At 51.3% G+C, this 20,020-nt stretch overlaps 1 protein-coding gene, 1 non-coding gene, 1 pseudogene and 1 gene segment (V, D, J or C); 3 read left to right on the top strand and 1 right to left on the bottom strand.

Annotated features, from left to right (window-relative positions):
* The first annotated feature begins 2,448 nt into the window (after positions 1-2,448).
* On the top strand, positions 2,449-2,998 carry VPREB1 (V-set pre-B cell surrogate light chain 1). The gene is made up of 2 exons (XM_054592790.1): positions 2,449-2,494; positions 2,586-2,998. Exons 1-2 carry the CDS (start codon positions 2,449-2,451, stop codon positions 2,996-2,998), a joined length of 459 nt encoding a protein of 152 aa, XP_054448765.1.
* A 6,104-nt stretch (positions 2,999-9,102) lies between these two features.
* LOC129086326 (immunoglobulin lambda constant 7-like) lies at positions 9,103-15,463 on the top strand. The segment is given in 3 exon segments: positions 9,103-9,299; positions 13,581-13,699; positions 15,144-15,463. Coding segments are annotated over 3 exon segments (636 nt in total).
* Positions 15,464-17,501: 2,038 nt separating this feature from the next.
* Positions 17,502-17,713, bottom strand: LOC129086392 (small nucleolar RNA U3). Its single transcript, XR_008530802.1, has one exon. It is a non-coding gene; the product is annotated as a small nucleolar RNA U3 (small nucleolar RNA).
* Positions 17,714-19,388: 1,675 nt separating this feature from the next.
* On the top strand, positions 19,389-20,020 carry LOC129086239 (ras-related protein Ral-A-like; annotated as a pseudogene).

The following is a 20,020-nucleotide window of genomic DNA, read 5'->3' as shown; positions in this document are numbered from 1 at the left end:
AAGGACAGGCATATACAGGGACGAGCTGAAGTAAGGCTTGCTTGAGTGTGGTTGGTAGGGTAATAATATGGGTGTAATGCTTTATAGTTTTAATTTGAACATTTCACCTAAAATGTCATATGGTGTTCTTGAGTGTGATATTGTTATGTTACAGAATTACATGCTTATGATTTTGTAATAAAAAGGGGTGCTATTTGTGCCAGACCCTGTATAATGTCGATGGATTTTTGACAAAGGCACGAAGTCAATTCAATAGGGTAAAGAAAAGTATTTTCAATGAATGGTGCTCAAAACAAGCTTCAGCTCCTCCCTTGTATTCTGGCTTCTGCTGCTGTCCATTACTTTACTCATTATGTCTCTTTTGCCTGTGCTCCCCAGAAACAAGGAAAGATATTTCCTTAGGCAGCAGGCTCCTTAATGGAACTCAGACTTGTCTTCTCTACAACCAAAAATGTACCATTCTTTTCCTAGTTTTTTAGCAGCTACCCCTGACCACTTAAAATCATATACAACAGTGATTCTATGCTAAGCCTCCCCAAGATGGTCAGAAAACAGAACAAAAAATGTAAGTATTTTCTTCACTTCTCACGCACAACCCCATGGGTGGGGCGGAAGGGGGGAAGCTGATGTAAAACTTATAAACAGCAAAGTGCAATGATCATAAATGCATACTTTATGATTCCATTCATATGCAAACACCCATGTTATCGTCATTCAGATCAAGACAAGGAACAGTTCCAACCCCCCAGAAGGCACCCCTGTTGCCCTCCAAGTAAGTACTCCATCTCAAACTCTTCGGTCAAGGGTTGAATTTGCCCTGTGTGGGGTGTGTGTCTGTGTGTGGGTTCAGGCTGGATGAGGCTGGAGTCCGTGGGCAGCTTTTATAACATCTTCTCAGAAGCAGCAGGGGGCGCTGTGGTGATGTCCCTGAGAGATGAAGAGGGTTTGACAGCTGAACCACCAACTCCTGACTCTCCCATTGCGCATTGCTTCCAGTGACTGAAGCTGTGTCTTCCAGCCCCTGTCCAGGTCACCCTGCACTGGACCTGGTTCTAGGCTGAGTGCCGGGTGGGTGGGCATGGCACCGATGAGGACCTCCCATCTTCACTCGGGGGATAGGAGACTGGGGGCTGCCCGTCTCTAGCTGTGGGGCCCAGGAGGGTTTGAATTAGGTCTCTAAATGCTTAGAAAATTTCACTGCACAGACTTTGAAACTTGGGGTTTTCTTTGTGGGAAGATTAAAAATTAGAGATTCCATTTCTAGGCCATTGTAGATTTTCTATGCTTTCTTCTGCCACTTTTGGAAACTATTCTTCTAGGAATTTGTCTGGGATTTACACCATCGGCTCTTTGGTTCCCCAGCCTTCAGACTCAGACTGAATTACACCGCCAGCTTTCCTGGGTCTGCAAATTGCAGACAGCAAATCATGGTTCCTTCTCAGTCCCTATAATCACATGTGAACCGATTTCTCATAATAAATAAATAAATATCTATATCTATATCTATATCTATATCTAGAGATATAGATATAGACATATACCTAGATATAGCTATATGTACAGATATACATATATCTAAATATATGTATATATCTATATCTATATCTATCCATATATATCCTATGGGTTCTGTTTCTCTGGAGGACCCTGGCAATCGGAGTCTCCCTCCTCGTGGGCAGCACTGAGCAGAGAGCAGGTCCTGGGCCACCTGGAACTGCTCGCTGATGGGCTCAAACCCAGGCAGGGCGGGGCTGCGGTGGAACAGACAGAACCTCTGCAGGCGCATGGTCTGGCCAACCAGCAGCCCCAGATCTCTGCCATGACGGCTCCCTGGGAAGACCATCGTGAGAGGAGTGGTCAAGACGGCTGGGACAGGGCCTGTGCAGGACGCTGGTTGGCGGAGGTGCCGGATGCTGGTTGTGTGGCGGTGGGGGGGCGCTGATCTAGGTTTGGAGGTCGGGAGTGCTAGGCGTGTGGAAGGGCGCCTAGTGTCCCCCTCACCTCCAGGACCCAACACTTTCTGGTGTACAAGCAGGTGTTTCCCCACTCTCAGGATGTGTCCTCTCTTTCTGGTTCACCAGACGTGTAAATTTGGACAAGAATCCTATTTCTGTGGGACTCGGTTTCCTCAAGGGGACATTGAGGTCACTCTCCCTCAGGGACCCATGCTTGTAGGCTGGCCTCCTGGGCACTGGGTTGTGAGCTTCCAGCAGGTGTTTCCTCCCTGAACGCTTCTGTGGGGCCAAGGCAAGAGCCACAGAGGCCACCATGGGACCATTCCCCTAACTGACACTTGGAACCCAAGGAAATTTGGGATGGTGGTGGCTGGAACTGGGTGTGCGATGGCTCCACCCCTGGGAGGGTGGGGGAAGATGCTCTCCAGACCCCAAAGAGCCCCAGGAGCTGTAGCTGCACAATTCAGGAGGCAGAGCTCTGCACATTGGCACCATGTCCTGGGCTCCTGTCCTGCTGGCTCTTCTCGTTCACTGCACAGGTGAGAACACCCCAGAGCTTGCAGACCCTGGCCTCTTCCCTTGCCCTGCCTTGCCCTGGCTGTCCATGTACTTCTCTGTCTCTGTCCCCAGGTTGTGGCCCTCAGCCAGTGCTGAATCAGCTACCTTCTATGGCCTCATCCCTTGGAACTACAATCCGTCTGGCCTGCACCCTGAGCAAAGACCATGATGTCAGATTTTACAGCATCTACTGGTACCAGCAGAGGCCCGGCCAGCCTCCAAGATTCTTGCTGAGATACTCCTCCGATTCAGACAAGAAACATGGTCCCAAGGTTCCCCGACGCTTCTCTGGATCCAAAGATCTAGACACAAACACGGGGTATTTGAGCATCTCTGAGCTGCAGCCTGAGGATGAGGCTATATATTTCTGTGCTGTGGGGACAAAGAACATGGAGAGGGAAAAGACAGAGACAGAGAGGGAGGAAGAAAACGAGCCTGTGGCTTCAGTGTCCCAGCCACCCCAGGACACATTTACCGTGAACTGAAGGCAGAAAGGGCGCGCATCTCCACGGAAAAGGCGAGGAGGAGGGTGGGTTGTGGGCTGTGCAGAGCGAAGGGGCCGCTCTTTGTCCAGCAAGACCCTTCTGGAGGTTGGATTGGGGGATTAAAGCTGCTTGTGTCATGGCAAGTTGTTTGGTCTGACTGGTGTGCTGAATTATACTAAGGAGGCCCCAGCTGTTCTGTGTAAGGTCAAAATAGGTAGGACACACCCAAGAACCAAACTAAGACGAAGTCCCCAAGAGACTGCTCAGTTCTGGTCTGCTTGGATGGAGCCTCACTCTTGTAAATTATGGGGACAGGGTACTGATATAAGCACCTTAGGGGGACGCTCTGGCCAAAAATGGCACCCTCTGCTGTCACTTGCTTATTTGCAGGAGTTATGGGGTAAACAAGCTTAGAAATGCTTTTTTTGGGCCTCTGGGGCAGAGAGTAGATGCCGAGCGATCGGTCTAAAGCAGGTGCTCCACGTTGGTACTACTGACATTTGGAGCCAGACCGGTCTTTTGGGGGTGGGGCTGTCCTGTGCACTGTAGGATGGTGAGCAGCATCCCTGGCCTGTTCCCACTAAATGCCAACACCTGTAATTTTTCACCCCTAGTTATGACGGTGAAAATGTCTCCAGGTGTTGCCAGATGTCCCCAGGGTGGCAAAATCATCCTAACTGAGAACCACTGGCCTAGGTGAGAGAAATGCATTTACTCTTCTGTACAGAAGAGCAGACCCAGCAATTAAATTTTCTGTAAAGGGCCAGAGAATAAATGATTTTGGCTTTCTGGGCCATATAATCGTTATCTCAGCTATTGAATTCTGTCCTTATAACATGAAAGCAGCCACAGGCAATATGTAAACAAACATGCATAGCCATTCCTATTCAACTTCATTCATAGAAACAGATGGGGCTGGACCGGATATGGCACTTGGGCCACAGTTTTTCAACCCCTGCTCCAGAGAAACACTCAGCTCCTGCCCCCAGGTTTCAACCAAGCCATGCTTGGTGTGGTGATCAAGGTCACCCTCAAATCCTCCTGCCTGATGGTCCTGGGGTTACTAAACCTCTGGACTCATGGAAAGACCTGGAGGTAGGAGGGGTGCGGCCTCACCAATTAGCTTGTTGGGTGAAGAGGGAACAGGTGAGTTCCTGCAACCCTGGCCCACAGTTCAGCACCCTAAATTACTGAGGGGAGGGATAGAAAAATAAAGGGGGAAATCCCTCTGTTGGGTACATTCCCAGTAGAAGCCATAATGGCGTGGGGGAGGTGTTTCTGTTCTAAATGCAAGCACAGTAGGAACTACGATGGGGACCATAAAGGCCTCTATATCTAGCCTGGGAACAGGATCAGATTGGATAGGGGACAGAGAACCCCAGAAGAGCTAGAAAATGGATTGGTTAGTGGAAGGATTCAGCTCCAGCTCAGGAAAACTCGGGAAGTCGATTGGTTGGTTGGGAAGGGAGCCTGGTGGGGAAGGGAGTATACAAGGGTTAAATGATAATGGAAAAAAATACAATTAAAAAAAAAGATGCCCTGGCTGGTGTGGCTCAGTGGATTGAGCACTGGCCTGCAAATCAAAAGGTCACCTCTTCGATTCCCAGTCAGAGGACGTGGCTGGGTTGCGGGCCAGGTCCCTAGTTGGGGGCATGTGGGAGGCAATGAATCAATGTATCGCCCATACATTGGTGTTTCTCTCTCTTCTCTTTCTCCCTCCCTTCCCCTGTCTCTAAAAGTAAATAAATTAAGTCTTTAAAAAAAAGGAGCCCTTGGTCCTTCCCAAGCCCAAGATAATATAACCTAAGCTTAACAAAGAGCTCTCTCTCTCCCCCCACCACCCCAGTAACATGAACTTGTCCCATTTACTCCTATGTTTTCTCTCAGCCACGTGGCCCTAGCAGCCGCCTGGGGCCCACAGCAGACCGCGCAGGCCTGAGCACAGCCCCAGGAGGAACACAGACTAAGCTAGCCAGATGGAGACAGAGACATGGACTGAATCAATGGTGCAAAATGTTAGGGCATTGGCCCTATTTCTGGGCCCGATGAAGACAAGGCAGAAGACACACCTCTCTGACCCCTGGGTGCTGGGCCTTGAAGGGTCCTCACATTAGCAAGGAGATAGCCACAGGAAGGGAAGTTCTAGTTGTCACTTAGATGCAGAACCTCAAGGCCCAGATCAGGGGTAGGCGACAACATGGTGAACTGACACTCTGTTGTTCCTTTTCCCTTTAAAGAGGAGACTCGGGGACCTGGTCTGGAAACCCCTGATAATAGGCATGGCTGCCTTCGGCGCAGGGAGCTCTGAAGCCTATGAGCTCTCCATGCTGGAGCCACTGACGTAGAGGGAAGGAGGAAGCTTAGGAGGCAGACAGGCCTGAGGTGTCTGGTTCTTGGTTCCTACGCCCTCTCCAGCGCCCTACTGAGCACCTGCTGTGTGCCAGGCTCAGTGCCATCAGGGACACAACAGAAATTGGGGGAAGTACCCTGCACTCTCCGAGTTCCAAATCTAAGGCAAGTATTCTCAACTGTGGGGCCCATGAATCGTGGGCAACCTTGTATGTGGGTGTGAAAATGAGCATTTTTATGGGGAGAAGTTCTGTGTCTTTTGTTACATTCACAAAGATATCTGCAGCCCATAAAATGCTCCACATCCTTGGATCTACCAGAGGCTTCTATGCCTTCCTGGCTCTGTGACCGTGGGCAAGTCACTACACCTAAATAAGCCCCTAAATTTCAGTGTCCCCATATATTAAATGGGGATCATGATGACCAGTCCATGGAGTTATTTGCATTATAAAGATGGTAGAGCTGGCTGTGGGAGTCCGGACTCTCCAGAGAAACAGAACCAAAATAATGTGTGTATTTGTATGTATATAGAGAGAGATTTATTTTAAGGAATTTGTTCACGTGGTTATAGAGTTGTGAGTCCAAAATCTTCAGGGTGGCTTGGCAGGCTGGAGACTCAGGAGTGGCAGTTTGAGATTGCTTTGCTGACTTCTCAGGCTTGGGAGAAGTCAGTCTTTATTCTACTGATTGGATAAAACCCACCCACATTACGAAGACCAATCTGCTTTACTCAAAGCAGATTTAATGATTTAATATTAATCCACCAACTGAAATGTTAATACCATCCAAAAGCACCCCCACAGAAACATCCAGAATAATGTTTGATCAAATATATGGGCACTGTGGCCAGCCAAGTTGACACATAAAATTAACTGTCCCACTGGCCTTAAAGAAACAACAGCAGCTACGTCACTACCCTCATGTCAAATGAATCCTCCAGGCTTTGTAAAATGTATGAGTCTTCCAAAAATTGCAGAAACTACCCCAGAGAGGGCTCAGGAGCCATACAGCAGGTTCCCCAAGATCCTGCAATTTTTCCAGAAAATTTGCACCTGGGACCCTGTGAAGGTGGTCCACACGCCTGCTCTAGAGATGGTCTGGGAGAGAAAAGTCCATGGTGTTTGTCGGCAGAGACTCTGAGGCCTGTGGGGTAGAAAGTGGGGCAGAGGGCTGTCCAGCAGGAGGCAGAGGTGAGGGTGCATTTTGACACGAAGTAGGGCAGAAGCGACTGGACAGGGACACACCCTTCTGCTCCAGGAGAGAAGAGCCAGGGCAGGGCACAGAGGAGCCAGGGATAGCTAGACCCAGACCTTTGCGGCCTGGTCTGAAGCCAGCCCTCAGCGCATCTCAGATCGGGGCTGAGAGGAAGCAGGCCTCGGTGGGCTAGAGCTGCGGCTGCGCCATCTGGGAAGGCCCAGCCCATCTCTCCAGGGTCCCCAGGGTCCAGCCAGATCTGATTTCTGACTGTGGCCGCCACAGGAGGATGTGGTCTACAGCAGCCGTTGCCTAGAGGCTGAGGCAGGTGTAGAGGCCAAGGTGGAGGGGGAAGCTGGGGTCACTGAGTTTAGAGGCAGCCCCTGCGCCCCTCCAAGACCTGGGGCTGTCCCCAGAGGAGCCACTGCTTCTAGGCCCTGGGCATTGGGTGAGTGTCACACCCACAGAGGGGTCCTGGGGTGGAGCAGCTTCTGCTTGGACCCCTGGGATGGACCCTTCCCTACACCCCTAGGTTAGAGGACCCCGATTCAGAGGCAGGAGTGGGCTAAGCATCTCAAGAAGGAGAAGCTGGACCAGGGGCCTCCCAGGGGTTCCTCTATACCCTGCGATATTCAGAGGTTAGTCTGTTAGAGCATCCCATGGCCCTGGTTAGACAGATACCAACAGGATGTCTGGGATGGCCCAACTCTATTAGGGCATGTGGCATCCATGAAATTCGCTCTGGGGAGTCTGGGAAGAGCCTCACAGAGATGGACACTCCATTAGGATGGCACTGCCCAGGACACACTGGGCCTGCATGGACTGGGACATGAAGGGTCTAAAAGCAAACGGTAGTGTCAACTGTAAGCTCCAGGTCATCCAACTGTGAAGTGCAGGGGTGGACTTGACCACGAGTTTTGTCTCGTATGCACTACTGGACCACTGTGTCCCAAGATATTTTTACAAAAGTTTTTCCCATCAAAACTCCCAGGAAGAAATACATTTCCCATCATTGTCCAGAGTATATCTACATCTTTACATAAATGAAGCAAACCTCATGAACCATCACCCCTAGGCTACTTGACTTTTGCAAAATGCTGGTTGCAACCAACTGCATCGATTTCACAACCCTCTGTGAGTTGCAACTCAACATTCGAAAAGTGGAGGTTCAAGTATCATCAGGAATTCATTTATTTCTTAATGGCTACAGATTTTTCCCAAGCCATGCCAGATCGGCCAGCTGGTGGTGGTGGTAAATGTAATAATAACAGTTATCTTCCATATGTGTTATGTGTGGAGTGCTTCCCAGTTTAAAAGGTATTTTCAAAGGACAAATTTTGTGTGATTTCACTTATTTGAGGCCCCTAAAGTAGTCATATTTGTAGAGAAAGTAGAATACAGGTTACCAGGGGTTGGGCTGGGGTGGGAAGGAAGTAACGGGAGCTGTTTACAGGGACAATTTCAGTTTTGCAAGATGATGACGCTCTGGAGCTGGATCGTGGTGACGGTTGCACAGCAACGTCAGTGCACTGAATGCCGCTGAACTATACACTTAAAAATAATTAAGGCAGTACATTTTATGTTATGTGTAATACACCACAATTTTTTTTTAACTAAAGAAAACTAAAAAAATAAAAGAACTAAAGAAAGCACCTTCCCGTCCTTTATCTCCCAACTTCAATCGCTCCCGGGTCCTGGAAGGGAGCAGCACAGGCAGCGAGCGCTCCCAGCCCACATCAGGAGGAGGAAAGGAGGCCTGGAAACTCAGAGGTGACCAGAGACGCCACTCCTGGCAGTGCCAGTGCAGAGCCAGGACCTCACCACCCAAAGAGACTACTCAGTCCTTCCTCACTGCCCCTGCCCACCCTGCATCCAGGTCCCTGGGGTAAAAGGGGCCTCGCAGAAGCCACTGCTGTGCGCCAGACACTGGGCTTGTGATGGTGACGTCTAGGTAAAATCTAGGGGTATGAGGGTGTGAGTGTGTGTGTGTGTGTGTGTGTGTAAGAGAGAGAGAGAGAGAGGAGAACCATGAGGTGCTGGACATGGCACATTAAACACCATTTTTATCATTTTATCACAATTCCCTGACTTGAACACTGGCTTCTTGCTCAACAAACACCTGTTTCCTCTGCTGTCAGCACTACAGCCCTAGGTCTGGTCAGAACAGAAGCCCCGGTCCCAGCCTCACATCGCTGAACCCAGGTGACTCTTGGCCCACTGGACGCTTGGCAGGAGCAGGGGTGCCCCGCACAGGGCCCCAGGGGCAGGGCCAGGCCAGCAGCTGTGGCGGGGAGCAGTTGAGCCCTGGATCCAGACCACAGCACGGCAGTTGGCAGATGTCCCGCTGGGAGAGACCCCCAGGAGTGAGGGCCATGGCCCCGGAGAGGGCGGGGCACTGGGGGCAGGGACCAGAGAAGGCCCAGGCAGGTGACAGCGCCATAGCTCACATGCACTGGGACAGTCACTGCTAGCGAGAAGGACTGGGGCACCTGCCGACCTAACCCCACCCTGAAAGCTTACGCCAGCAGATCAGCCAAAGGTGCCTTTGACTCTGAGGGCAGATGAGGCCCAGGACAGGACAGGTGGGCCGTGAGGCCCGCAGAGGGCAGAGCCCCGGCCTCAGGCAGTGCTGGCCGCTGATGCTGCTGGGCCTGGCTGCGGCCGCCCACGGCCTGCTGCTCTCCACGTCAGCGCCGCAGAGCAGGGCTCCGAGCTCTGAGGCCCCAACAAGAAGCAGCAGCCCTAGCCTGTGGGAAAGGTAAGGGACTGAGTGAGTCATGTTGGGGACATGGGGGTCCCTGCAGCCGAAACTGGGAGGTGGGTACAGAGGGTGACAGTAAAGGGAAAAGAGCAAGAAGGGGGAGTCAGCCAGAGGGCAGGGGTCTGGGCAGACACTGGCTTTATTTAAAGGGTTGACATTTTGTCCAGTGTGGATTTGTTTGCATTGATTTTTACTTTTTAATATTATATTAAAATATTACTTATCTTAATTACTGAGTTTTTGGCACCCCTTAAATTTTGCACCCAACTCTAGTGCCTCACCCCAGTCCTCTGGGCGGGGCAGAAACAGAGGCGGGGCAGGACGTCCCTGTGGGTGGCGGGTGCTATTGTCCCAGCCTCCGTCTCTTAGCTGAAGAGCCACGTCCTCACTCTCCCCCTCACTGAGTGGGCAGCTCTCCCTGGGACACGAGGGTACAGGCTCTTCTGTTGATGGATTGTGCTCAGGGGCACCTTCCCTGGTGTCTTCAGGTCACCAGACTCTGAGTCAAGGATTATCAGCAGGGCTGCCTCCTGGGACTGGCCCCCCAGGAGTCTGAGCCCACCCAGGATATGGACACCACCATGGGAAAAGCCCTGGGCAAGGGTTTTCAAGGGCCATGGTGGGTCCCACCTTGTGTTGCCCCAGCCCCTCCTCTGTGTGAGGCGGGAAGTCCCCAGACAAGGTGCTGAGCATCTGGGACCACTCATGATAATCAGTGACATAGCGGCACGTTCATCGTGGGCAGTAATCATTTTAGAGGCAGAACCTCCCTCTCAACGGCCACACGGGTCCGGTGCCTCTGTCATCCCCAACTTACAGAGCGGGAGAGAAGCTCAGCGAGGTGAGGCAAACTGCCCAAGGTCACACAGGTGGTGCGGACTCCAGCAGCTTCCAGCCATCCTCACTCCAGCCCCTAAACTGGGCTGACATGTCCAGTCTCCAGGCCTCAGTTTCCTCCTCTGCACAGTGAGGGTTCCCAATTACCTGAGGGCCTTGCAGCCTGGCACCTGCCCCGGTGATACCAGGGTCGCCATGATGAGGGGCGGGAGTGAGATGAGCTGATCCTCTGCTCGCCAGCAGTCCAGCAGGGAGGTGGGTGAGCGCTTGCGGGTGTCAGGTCAGGACCGGCACCTCAGAGTCCCACAGGGGCTGCTGAGCGAGGGCAGGGCCCAGAAAGCACAAGGAGGGGGGGGAGCCCTCATCAGGGCCAGGCTCAGGCTGAGGCTGGGATCCCAGCGGAGTAAGATTTGGCCCCAACGCAAAGTCCACCCAGAGAGGGGACCAGGGGACGTGACAACCACACACAGCCTGATGCCTGCAGGACGGAGGCCCATGCAGGGAAGCAGCGTCAGCCAAGAGGAGGGTGAGGTGCGCAGATGCAGGCGAGGCTGGGAGCAGGAGGGAGGGGTGGGAGGCAGACCCAGGAAAGGGGGTGGGGTTGGGGTTTGGGATAGTATGTCCCATGTCAGGGGCCTCTCACAGTCTAATTTGGGCTTTGGAAAATGGTTCTGGGTTTTTTGAGGCCGGGTTAGAGGAACAGAGGGAGCTGTCTATGCGGTGACCAGGTAGCAAGATATCTTACGATTTTGGCAAGTGAAAATAAAGTGACTACTAGAGCGTTGACCGGGAACAAATGGGTACTCTCATGGACAGTCGGGGCAGATTGAATTTCTAGAGCAAATAGCACCTTGTATCAAGATTCCTAAAAATGTGCATCCCTTTTAATCCAGTAGTTCCACTTTTGGAAATTTGTCTTGAGGAAATAATCAGAATTTCAACTAAATATCACACTTGTGGTCGTGGGAAGAAGTGGAGACAAACTAAATGTCCAACAATAAGGGAAAGTCAAATAAACTGTGGTACATTCATGATGGGGAATATTAAAGACATTCAATATTAACTTTTTAAAGATTTTTAAAAGCTTATTTTTAAAGAGAGGGGGAGAGAGAGAGAGAGGGAGAGAAACATCCATGTGCCAGAGAAATATCACCCCCAACTAGGGAACTGGCCCGCAGCCCAGGCATGAGCCATGACCAGGAATCCAACCAGCAACCTTTAGGTTTGTTGGCTCTCGCTCAATCCACTGAGCCATGCCAGTCAGGGCTTGATATTAATTCTTTGATGACTGTAATGACAAAGATTTTTAAAGAATGTATTTATTTATTTTTAGAGAGAAAGGAAGGCAGGGAGAAAGAGAGGGAGAGAAACATCAATGCAAGAGAGAAACATTGATAGTTGCCTCTCATACATGCCCCTACTGGAGATTGAACACACAGCCCAGGCATGTGTCCTGATCGGGAATTGAACCTGTGACCTTTCACTTTGTAGGAAGATGCCCAACCAGCTGAGCCACACCAACCAGGGCTGACAAAGATTTTTTTTTAAAACAGGCCCCACATGTCATACTATCAACTTTTTCTACTTTTATTTTATTTTAATTTACACAGTAAAATCTACTCTTTTTGTGTAGGAGCTGTATAAATTTTAATAAAATCATAGAGTTGTGTAACTACCACCACACCAATGACCGATGGTGTTAACCATATTTTCAAGTGCTTGTTGGTCATTTTTCTATCTTCTTTGGAGAAATGTCTGTTCAAGTCATTTGCCCATTTTTTAAAACTGGATTATTATTTTTTTATGTTTCTGAGTTATAAGATTTCTTCATACATTCTGGATACTAGACCCTTATCAGATACATGATTTGCAAATAATTTCTTCCATTCTGTGAGTTGTCTTTTTGCTTTCTTGTTAGTGTACTTTGATGCACAAAATTTTTGAATTTTGATGAAGCCCAATGTATCTATTTTTTTTTTTATTGCTTGTACTTTTAGTGTCATATCTAAGAATGAGTTGCCTAATTTAAGGTCATAAAGATTTACACCTATGTTTTCTTCTGAGTTTTACAGCTTTAGCGCTTACACTTAGGTCTTTGGTAGATTTTGAGCTAATTTTGTATATAGTATGAAGTTGAGGTCCAGCTTCTTTTGTATGTAGATAGCCATTTGTCCCAGCACCATTTGTTGAAGAGACTATTATTGTCCCCTCTGATCTGCCTTAGCCCCTTTGTCAGAAAATCAATTGATAATAGATGCAAGGGTTTCTCCTTGTCACTTAATTCTATTCTGTTGATCTATGTGTCTGTCCTCATGCCTGGGGGTGAGCCGGGGTGAAAGCACTCATGATCGCGTGCGACAAGATGAAGACAGAAAAAGCTGGGTTGGGAGAAAGGTGGCCAGTCTCACCTGGATGCGGTGAGTTTGAGACTCCTGTTGGCCATCCAGCTGGGGACGGTCACTGAGCAATTTAGGCAGAGCCAACTGAGGAAAAGGGTTGGTTCGAGTCGGGATAGACTTGACCTTCCCCACATGGGCAGTAGTTGGAATTCACAATATGAGAAGATGGCAAAGAAGGGGCCAACTGCCATGTGTGGGCTGTAGAGAAACAGAATTCAGAGGAGGAAGAGAGTGAGAGGTCTCAGGTGCCAAGCAGAAGAACGTCCCTGGAAAGAAGAGCCACCTGTGTGTTGCACCAGCAAAAACACAAGAACAACAGGAACTGAGGAGGGGATCTCCCACTTGGCAGGGAAGAGGGTCTTGTTGGCCTTAACTGAGAGGTTTTAGGCAGAGATGGAGATGAAAACCAGGGGCCCTACCATGTCTCAGCACATGAAACGGTTATTGGCAGACACTTGCTTGGGAGTCATGGTTCAATGGAGGGATGGATAGATGAACGGAGGGAGGGATGAATGAATGGATGGACAGAAAGACTGTAGTCCTAGAGATCAGAGAAGGCTTCCTAGAGAAAACTAAATTGTGTCTTGATGTGTGGAGACAAAGGAGGAGGGGATCTCCACTGTGAGTCAGGAAGGCCCCGGTGTCCACGGACCCAGGGAGGCAGCCCGTCTGGCTGCACAGTGGGAAATTGTGGGGAAGAAACCCTCAGAGGCTCTAAAACGAGGCCAGGAGCGGTCAGGCAGGCCCGAGCTAGTTCAGCACTCGACTCAGCCACATCACGTACCACATGAGGGGACACAGTACTCAGGGTCCCCTTCAGCACTGAAGATCCAATGGTGACCAAGACAGCCTCGGGGGCCCCACACTAGGTGATTCCAAAGTATGGGTCGTGCCTCCCTTGGAAAGGGGGGTCATACACAGGGACACCTCTGGATGTGAGCTCACCCAGGGGTGTCGCGGGCTCTTGGGGCCTGGCCACCCGCCCGCCCACCCCAGGACACAGTCCTGCCTGCTGCAGCCCTGCCCTTGTCATGCCCAGCAGGTTCCTGTTCGGTACTGGCCTCCGGGGGCAAGGCCCCAGGTGCTGGCCTGGCGGGTTTTGGTCCGATTCCCAGTCACCATGGTACATCTTCAGCAAGGGGACCGAGCTCATCGTCCTAGGTAAGTGGTTCTTCCCACATTTTCTGTTGTGTCCCACCCCGCTGCTGTCTCGGGGAAGTCCCTCTTCTCTCTGTGGGCTGCTTCCCTCTGCCCTCCAGCCTTACAGACTGACCCCCCGCTTTCTCCATGGGGCCTGGGGAGGCAGCTTGATCTTGGGGTAACCAGCAGAAAGGACCCAATGGCAGGAGTGGCCACCTCCAGAGCCTGACGATTTGATGTGGCTGGGTCCCGGGGACCTGGGCTGGGGGCTTGGCCCAGGAATGGGGCTCCTTTCTGTCTTCCAGGACAGGTGCCCACCAGGGGACCAGAGGCTGATTCTGACTGTCCCGGGCCTTGGACAGTCCGGAGCTCCTGGGGTGTGGGCTGAGGGCTCGGTGCTCATCCAAGCTGGGAGAGCCATGCAGGAGGCTGGGCACAGGGCTGGGGCTGTGACCCAACCTCCAGGGACACAGGGTCAGCCCGCAGGGAGGCCCATGCAGGGCAGAGAGTGGTGACCTTCTCACTCTGAGCTGAAGCTCTCAGGGTCTCCGCTGGGACACGAGGACATGGGGACGCAAAGACACAGGTGCAACAGGGCGAGGTGGCTGGAAGCCCAGCCCTCCGAGGATGATGGTCAGAAAGAAGCAGGTCCTATGGGGCGGAGACTCATCTGTCCCTGGAGCCCCATAACCCCTGTCCAAGGACCAGCCACGCACCTTCTTCAAAGGGTGCATCAGACTCAGATGACAAAGGGGGAGGCTTGGAGCTACGCAGCTGCCCCATGGAGTCAGGAGTCGTCAAAGGTGCCAGGATGGCCATGGGGCCACTGTGTCCATCATGGGAGAGAAGAACCAAAAATGCAGCTGAGGCGAAGGGTCCTGAGATCAGGGTGCGAGGGACAGGGAGGCAGGCAGAGCCTTGAGGAGCCCCCAGGCTGTGGCCCCAGCTTTCCCTGGGAGAGCTGAGGCCAGGCTGAGGCCAAGCTGGGTGCCCAAGGGCAACGGGGGGCGCCAGGCCCCACTGAGTGCTGGGCTTAGGCTTGGAGTCTCTGCACATGCCGTCAGGCCCCAGATCACAGTGGAGTCGCCAGGATCCAGGAAAATGGAGTGAGGTGGGGCCTGACGCTGGGCCTAGGGCTCGGGAGCTCAGGGCCAGACTCTGCCTCAGACTCTGGAGACCAGGAGAAGGAAGGAGCAGCCTATCCTGGTTACACTCAGGGAGACTGAGGCTACAGGGGTAGGGGCTTGACCAGATCACCCAGGAAAGGTGACTTGGAAGAGCTTCTGGGAGGGGGGGCTGTCTGCTGTCCAGAGGCTGAGTGGAAAGGAGGAAACAAAAAAGGAAGGAGGGTCCCTTGGGTGAACAAACATGGACACCACGGGACCACTCACAAGCTGTAGATTAGTGGGGGCTGCCAACACTCAGATTCTCCCTCTACGTCTCACACCACCTCCGCCACCCACAGGTCAGCCCAAGGCTGCACCCTCGGTCACTCTGTTCCTGCCCTCCCCTGAGGAGCTCAGCACCAACAAGGCCACGCTGGTGTGTCTCATCAGTAACTTCTACCCTGGCAATGTGACAGTGGCCTGGAAGGTAAATGGCAGCCCCGTCACCCAGGGCGTGGAGACCACCAAGCCCTCCAAACAGAGCAACAACAAGTACGCGGCCAGCAGCTACCTGAGCGTGTCGCCCAGCACGTGGAAGTCAGCCAGCAGCTACAGCTGCCACGTCACGCACGAAGGCAGCACCGTGGAGAAGTCAGTGGTCCCCTCCGAGTGTTCCTAGGACCCTGAGCCACCCACCCTCGGGGGCTGGAGCCTGAGGACCTATCGGAGGGTCTTCCCTCCCACCTTAGTCGTCTCTAGCCCTGCTCCCTGCACCCAATCAATCCTCAAAATGTGCTCATTGTTGATCAGAAATCATGTTCTCTGCTCATTTTTTTCTTGTCTCATTTAATTTGTGACCCCTCTTGCGTCATGGGGTGGGGTGGGAGAATCCTTGGTGTCCAGCAGGAAAGTTTCCTGGGGCGCCTCCCAGGAAACTGGCCAGGACATAAGGAGTCCAGTCACCATTCAGTCCCTCTGCCTTCTCCTTGTCCTAGTTCCTCCTCTAACCCACAATGTCCATCCTTCCTGGTTGGAGCTGGCCATGGCTCGTGACCTCCAGATAATCCCTCCCTCCCTGCCCTGGTCCGGAACCCTCTATGCCAGGCCCTCACCCCCTGAAAAGCCCACCCACGGGGGCCAGGACACTGCAGCAGAATCAGTTTTAAAGGCTCTTCAATCTGGGGTCTGCCTCGATTTCTCACCTGATGTCTGGTTTGGAGGTATAAAAGGACTAGGAGGAAGACAGGAAGGGAACTGTCACACAAAACGCCTCCTGGGAGGCTAAGATACTTCACACAGATAAGCTATGAGCACCCCAGGAACCGAAGGAGGGAAATAGGTGCCTCATAAAGTCTCTGAGATTAAACAAAGCTTTTGCTGGAGGGAAATTGGTGTCTGAGGCTTCTTGTGCCACAATTAAAAGTGGGCATGAGTTTTCCCTAAGACCTCAGCATTGATGGACATCGGGCTCTGACACGCACAGGTGACTGCCGAGCAGCCTCTGGGGGGCGGGGGGTAAAAGTCCTCTGATTTGCCTCAGGGTGGTCTGACCAGTCAAGCTTCTGCCCCTGGACCCAAGGTGGACCCACAACCCCGCACCCATCACACACCCAAGGCCACTGCACTCCTGCTGGAGCCCCCTTGGGTGTCCTGGGACCCCTGAGCTGCTTCCCTACTCATGGCCCAGCTCTGCCACATTCAAGCAAAGGGAGGTGGGATACGCTCAGGTATGTGTGGCATGGGGAGGCACCTACCATCTTCCTGGGGGCACTAATTATTAGAAACCACGTCCATCTGATCGGGGATGTCAGGGGAAGAAACCGGGTCCCCTATGGGGACTTTGTGAGGCTATGAGGTTCCCGGTGTCTGAGAATGAAGGGTGTCACTCCACACTTCTATGCTGGGTCCCTGGGCTCAGGCTTCCCTACCACACTCTGGGGGGTGGAAAGGGGTTGGGGCAGTGGCAGCCGGTCAAGCACATGTCACTGTGGGTGGGGGCTGTGGAGGAGCCATGCTGAGGCCCTGGGTAAGTCTCTCACTTGGCTCCTTCATTAGTTTGCTATGCCTAATGTTAATACATCATGGCAAAAACCAAACAGCTCAAAACAACACACATTTATTCTCTTACAGGTCTGGGAATCAGAAGTCTGAGATGCTCCAGGCGTTTCCCGCTCACTCCTGTGTTCTGCCTCCCCGGGAGGCTGTCAGGTGGCAGCTTCTCAGCACCACTGGTGAGGATGAAGGATCAGGCTTCGTGCCCCGGCCCCTAGGACACAGGCGCAGCAGGGACCAGGCTCCTCAGCCATGGGGTGTCCTGTCACCTGCCCCTTTGTTTCGCTGTTGCTGTCAGAGTCAGAGGAGCTGGCCCCTTGGCTGTTCTTCCCTTCTGTGTGTAAGGTCATAAACTGGCTGGATCCAAAAGGGGCTCGTTTCTACCCAGTCTCCAAGCTGATCCTAGATTTTATATGGAAATGCAAGAAGCTGCGAATAGCCCAAAAAATCTAGAAAAAGAACAAATTTGGAGGACTCACACTTCTCAACTTCAAAACCTACTAAAAACTACAATAACCAAAACAGGGTAATGCTGGCATAAGGATAGACCTATGTACGGATCAACATACTAGGCTTGAGGGTCCAGAAAAAAAAACCCCAAAACATACATTTATAATCAATTAATTTTTTTAATCCTCACTCAAGGATATGTTGTTGTTGTTGTTCACTCAGACTGCGTTCTCTCCTTCTTACTCTTCCAAAGGAAGAGCAGAAGGATCATCAATGGCTATTAGCAGTTGCCAAAGCAACACTGGAAGCCTGCTTCATGCTCAGGAGAGAACACTGCGCCTCGCCCTTGTAGTTTCAGGTGCTCTACACATTCAGAGAAATTTCTCTAGTAACGAAGTATAGAAATGACCCCTGAAAGTAGAGTCTTCGAGGACATGTTTTTATTGATTTTAGTGAGGAAAGAGAGAGACAGACAGACAGACACCATACAAGCCCCAACCAGGGGTTGAACCTGCAACGTAGGTATGTGATCTGACCAGGGATTGAACCCATGGCCTTTTGGTGTACAGATGATGCTTCTACTGAGTCACTCAGCCAGGGCTCACTTGATTTTTTAAACACCTTTAAAAAAAAAAAAGTATTTGGGCTTGCAGCAAAATTGAGAGTAACATGCAAAGAGTTCCAATATACCCCCTGCCAACACACATGGACACTCTCCCTGTTATCAGTCTCCCCCCAGAGTGTGCATTTATTACAACTGGCAACCTGCACACTGGCACATCATTATCTCCTGAAGCTCATGGTTTATATTAGGGTTCACTCTTGGTGTTATATATTCAATGGTTTGGAGTTAGCCAAAGGACCTGAAGGGGCTAATCCAGAAAGGAAAGATCTAGGCCTAGTACAGATTTCTCTTCTATCTCTGATCTGTTCTGGCAGAAAGGTTTGCGGTGCCTCCAGGGTCCCCAAACTCCAGGCCCAGGTGGAGATAACAGGGTGTAAATAATCTATGTGGACACAGGTGTCAGCTCAGTGTAAAGGAGAATCACCTTACTTGTTTCCAGAGTTCCTTTTAAAGAGTTTATTCATCTTGATCTTTTGTTTAAAATAATAATAGCTCACTCTAAATAATGTAGAAAGTACAGAAAAATAAACGGGGAGGGGGGAATTCACCCCTCATACTCACCCAGGAGAGCCACTGCTAATATTTTAATGTACTTCTGTTTTAATTGTAAATTATAACCATAAAAATGTATTTGTAAAGTTATTATTAAAAAGTAGTAACAGCCCTGGCTGGTGTGGCTCAGTGGATTGAGCGCTGGCCTGCGAACCAAAGAGTTGCGTTCAGTTTTGCTCAATTCCTAGGCAGGGCGCATGCCTGGGCTGTGGGCCAGGTCCCCAGTAGGGGGCGCACGAGAGGCAACCAGACAGGCGCTTCTCTCCCTCGCTCCCAAAATAAATAATAAAATCTTAAAAAAAAAAAAAAAAAGTAGCAACAAAATCACCATTATATACCATCTAAGAATCAACATGGTCCGGACCTCAGGAGTCCCTCCGTTTGTCCTCTTCATTTTTCCTTATAGTTTTACCTTCCCTGTGCGTGCCCTTAAGCCAATCATTTCTCAGCCTCGGCTGTTTTTGAACGTGACATAGGTTCTTATACAGCGTCTCAGATACCCATTCACGCTGACAGAGGACCCCACACCCTGCTGTGCGCTGGGCGGCGGCCAAGGTGGCAGGTCGCCCCGGAGCGGAGTCCAGCATCACCGCCTGGAGCTCGGAGTGACGGTCTCTCCAACGCCCCGTATTCGTGGAACTCACTGTTTCCCTTTGCTTGATTTTCAGAGATGGAGGCAGCGTAAATGTTTTTTTTCCTGATTATGAGAAGATAGACAAAGATTCTTTTAAAATAAAACAGAAGGAACTCCCGTGGGCGGGGCGCTCCAAGTCTTCCCCCTCCTCCCGTCGCCCAGGGTCCGCCGCGGCTCCCGGCGCGGACCACCCGGGACGGGGACAGAGCCGCTCAGCGACGGCTTCCGGAGCCCGCGCGGCGGCGGCGGCGGACTGGTTTGCGTAGCCTTCGGTAGAAACTGCGATTCAAGATGGTCCCAAATAAGTCCGAAGGCCAGGAGAAACCCGTGGCCCTATACAAAGTCTTCGTGGCGGGCAGCAGCGGTGGGAACGGGGCCGCTCCGACTCTCCGGTTGCTCTCTGGGAGCTCGTGCAGGAGGACTCTGAGCCTGCTAAAGCCCCGAGCTATCAGCTATCGGAAGAACGTGGTGCTGGATGGGGAGGATGTGCAGATCAATACCGTGGATCCAACTGGGCAGAAGAACTACGGGGCAATTAAAGACAGCTACGTACGGACCCGGGAAGGTTTCCTCTGTGTCTTCTCCATTACAGAAAAGCAATCCTTTGCAGCCACAGCTGACCTCAGGGAGCTGATTTTAAGGGTTAAAGAAGATGAGAATGTTCCATTTCTGTTGGTTGGGAACAAATCAGATTTAAAAGATGAAAGGTAGGTTTCTGTAGAGGTGGCGAAAGTCGGAGCTAATCAGTGGAATGTCAATTACGTTGAAGCATCTGCTGAAACGCGTACTAACGTTGACAAGATTTTTTTTTTTATTTGATGAGGGAAATTCGAGCCAGAAAGATGGAAGACAGCAGAGAAAAGAATGGAAGAAAGGAGAGGAAAAGTTTAGTCAAGAAAATGATAGAAAGATTCTGCATTTAA

This window comes from Pteronotus mesoamericanus, unplaced genomic scaffold (assembly GCF_021234165.1).
Source record: "Pteronotus mesoamericanus isolate MK-2021 breed Mesoamerican mustached bat unplaced genomic scaffold, CSHL_Meso_final scaffold_371, whole genome shotgun sequence".
In the NCBI taxonomy this organism is placed as follows: domain Eukaryota; kingdom Metazoa; phylum Chordata; class Mammalia; order Chiroptera; family Mormoopidae; genus Pteronotus; species Pteronotus mesoamericanus.
This window is presented reverse-complemented; position numbering and strand designations above follow the sequence as displayed.

Coding starts and splice junctions, on each gene's coding strand:
- VPREB1 (XM_054592790.1), top strand. CDS start 2,449: ATGTCCTGGGCTCCTGTCCTGCTGGCTCTTCTCGTTCACTGCACAG. Junction 2,495..2,585: donor TCTTCTCGTTCACTGCACAG/GTGAGAACACCC, acceptor CTCTGTCCCCAG/GTTGTGGCCCTCAGCCAGTG.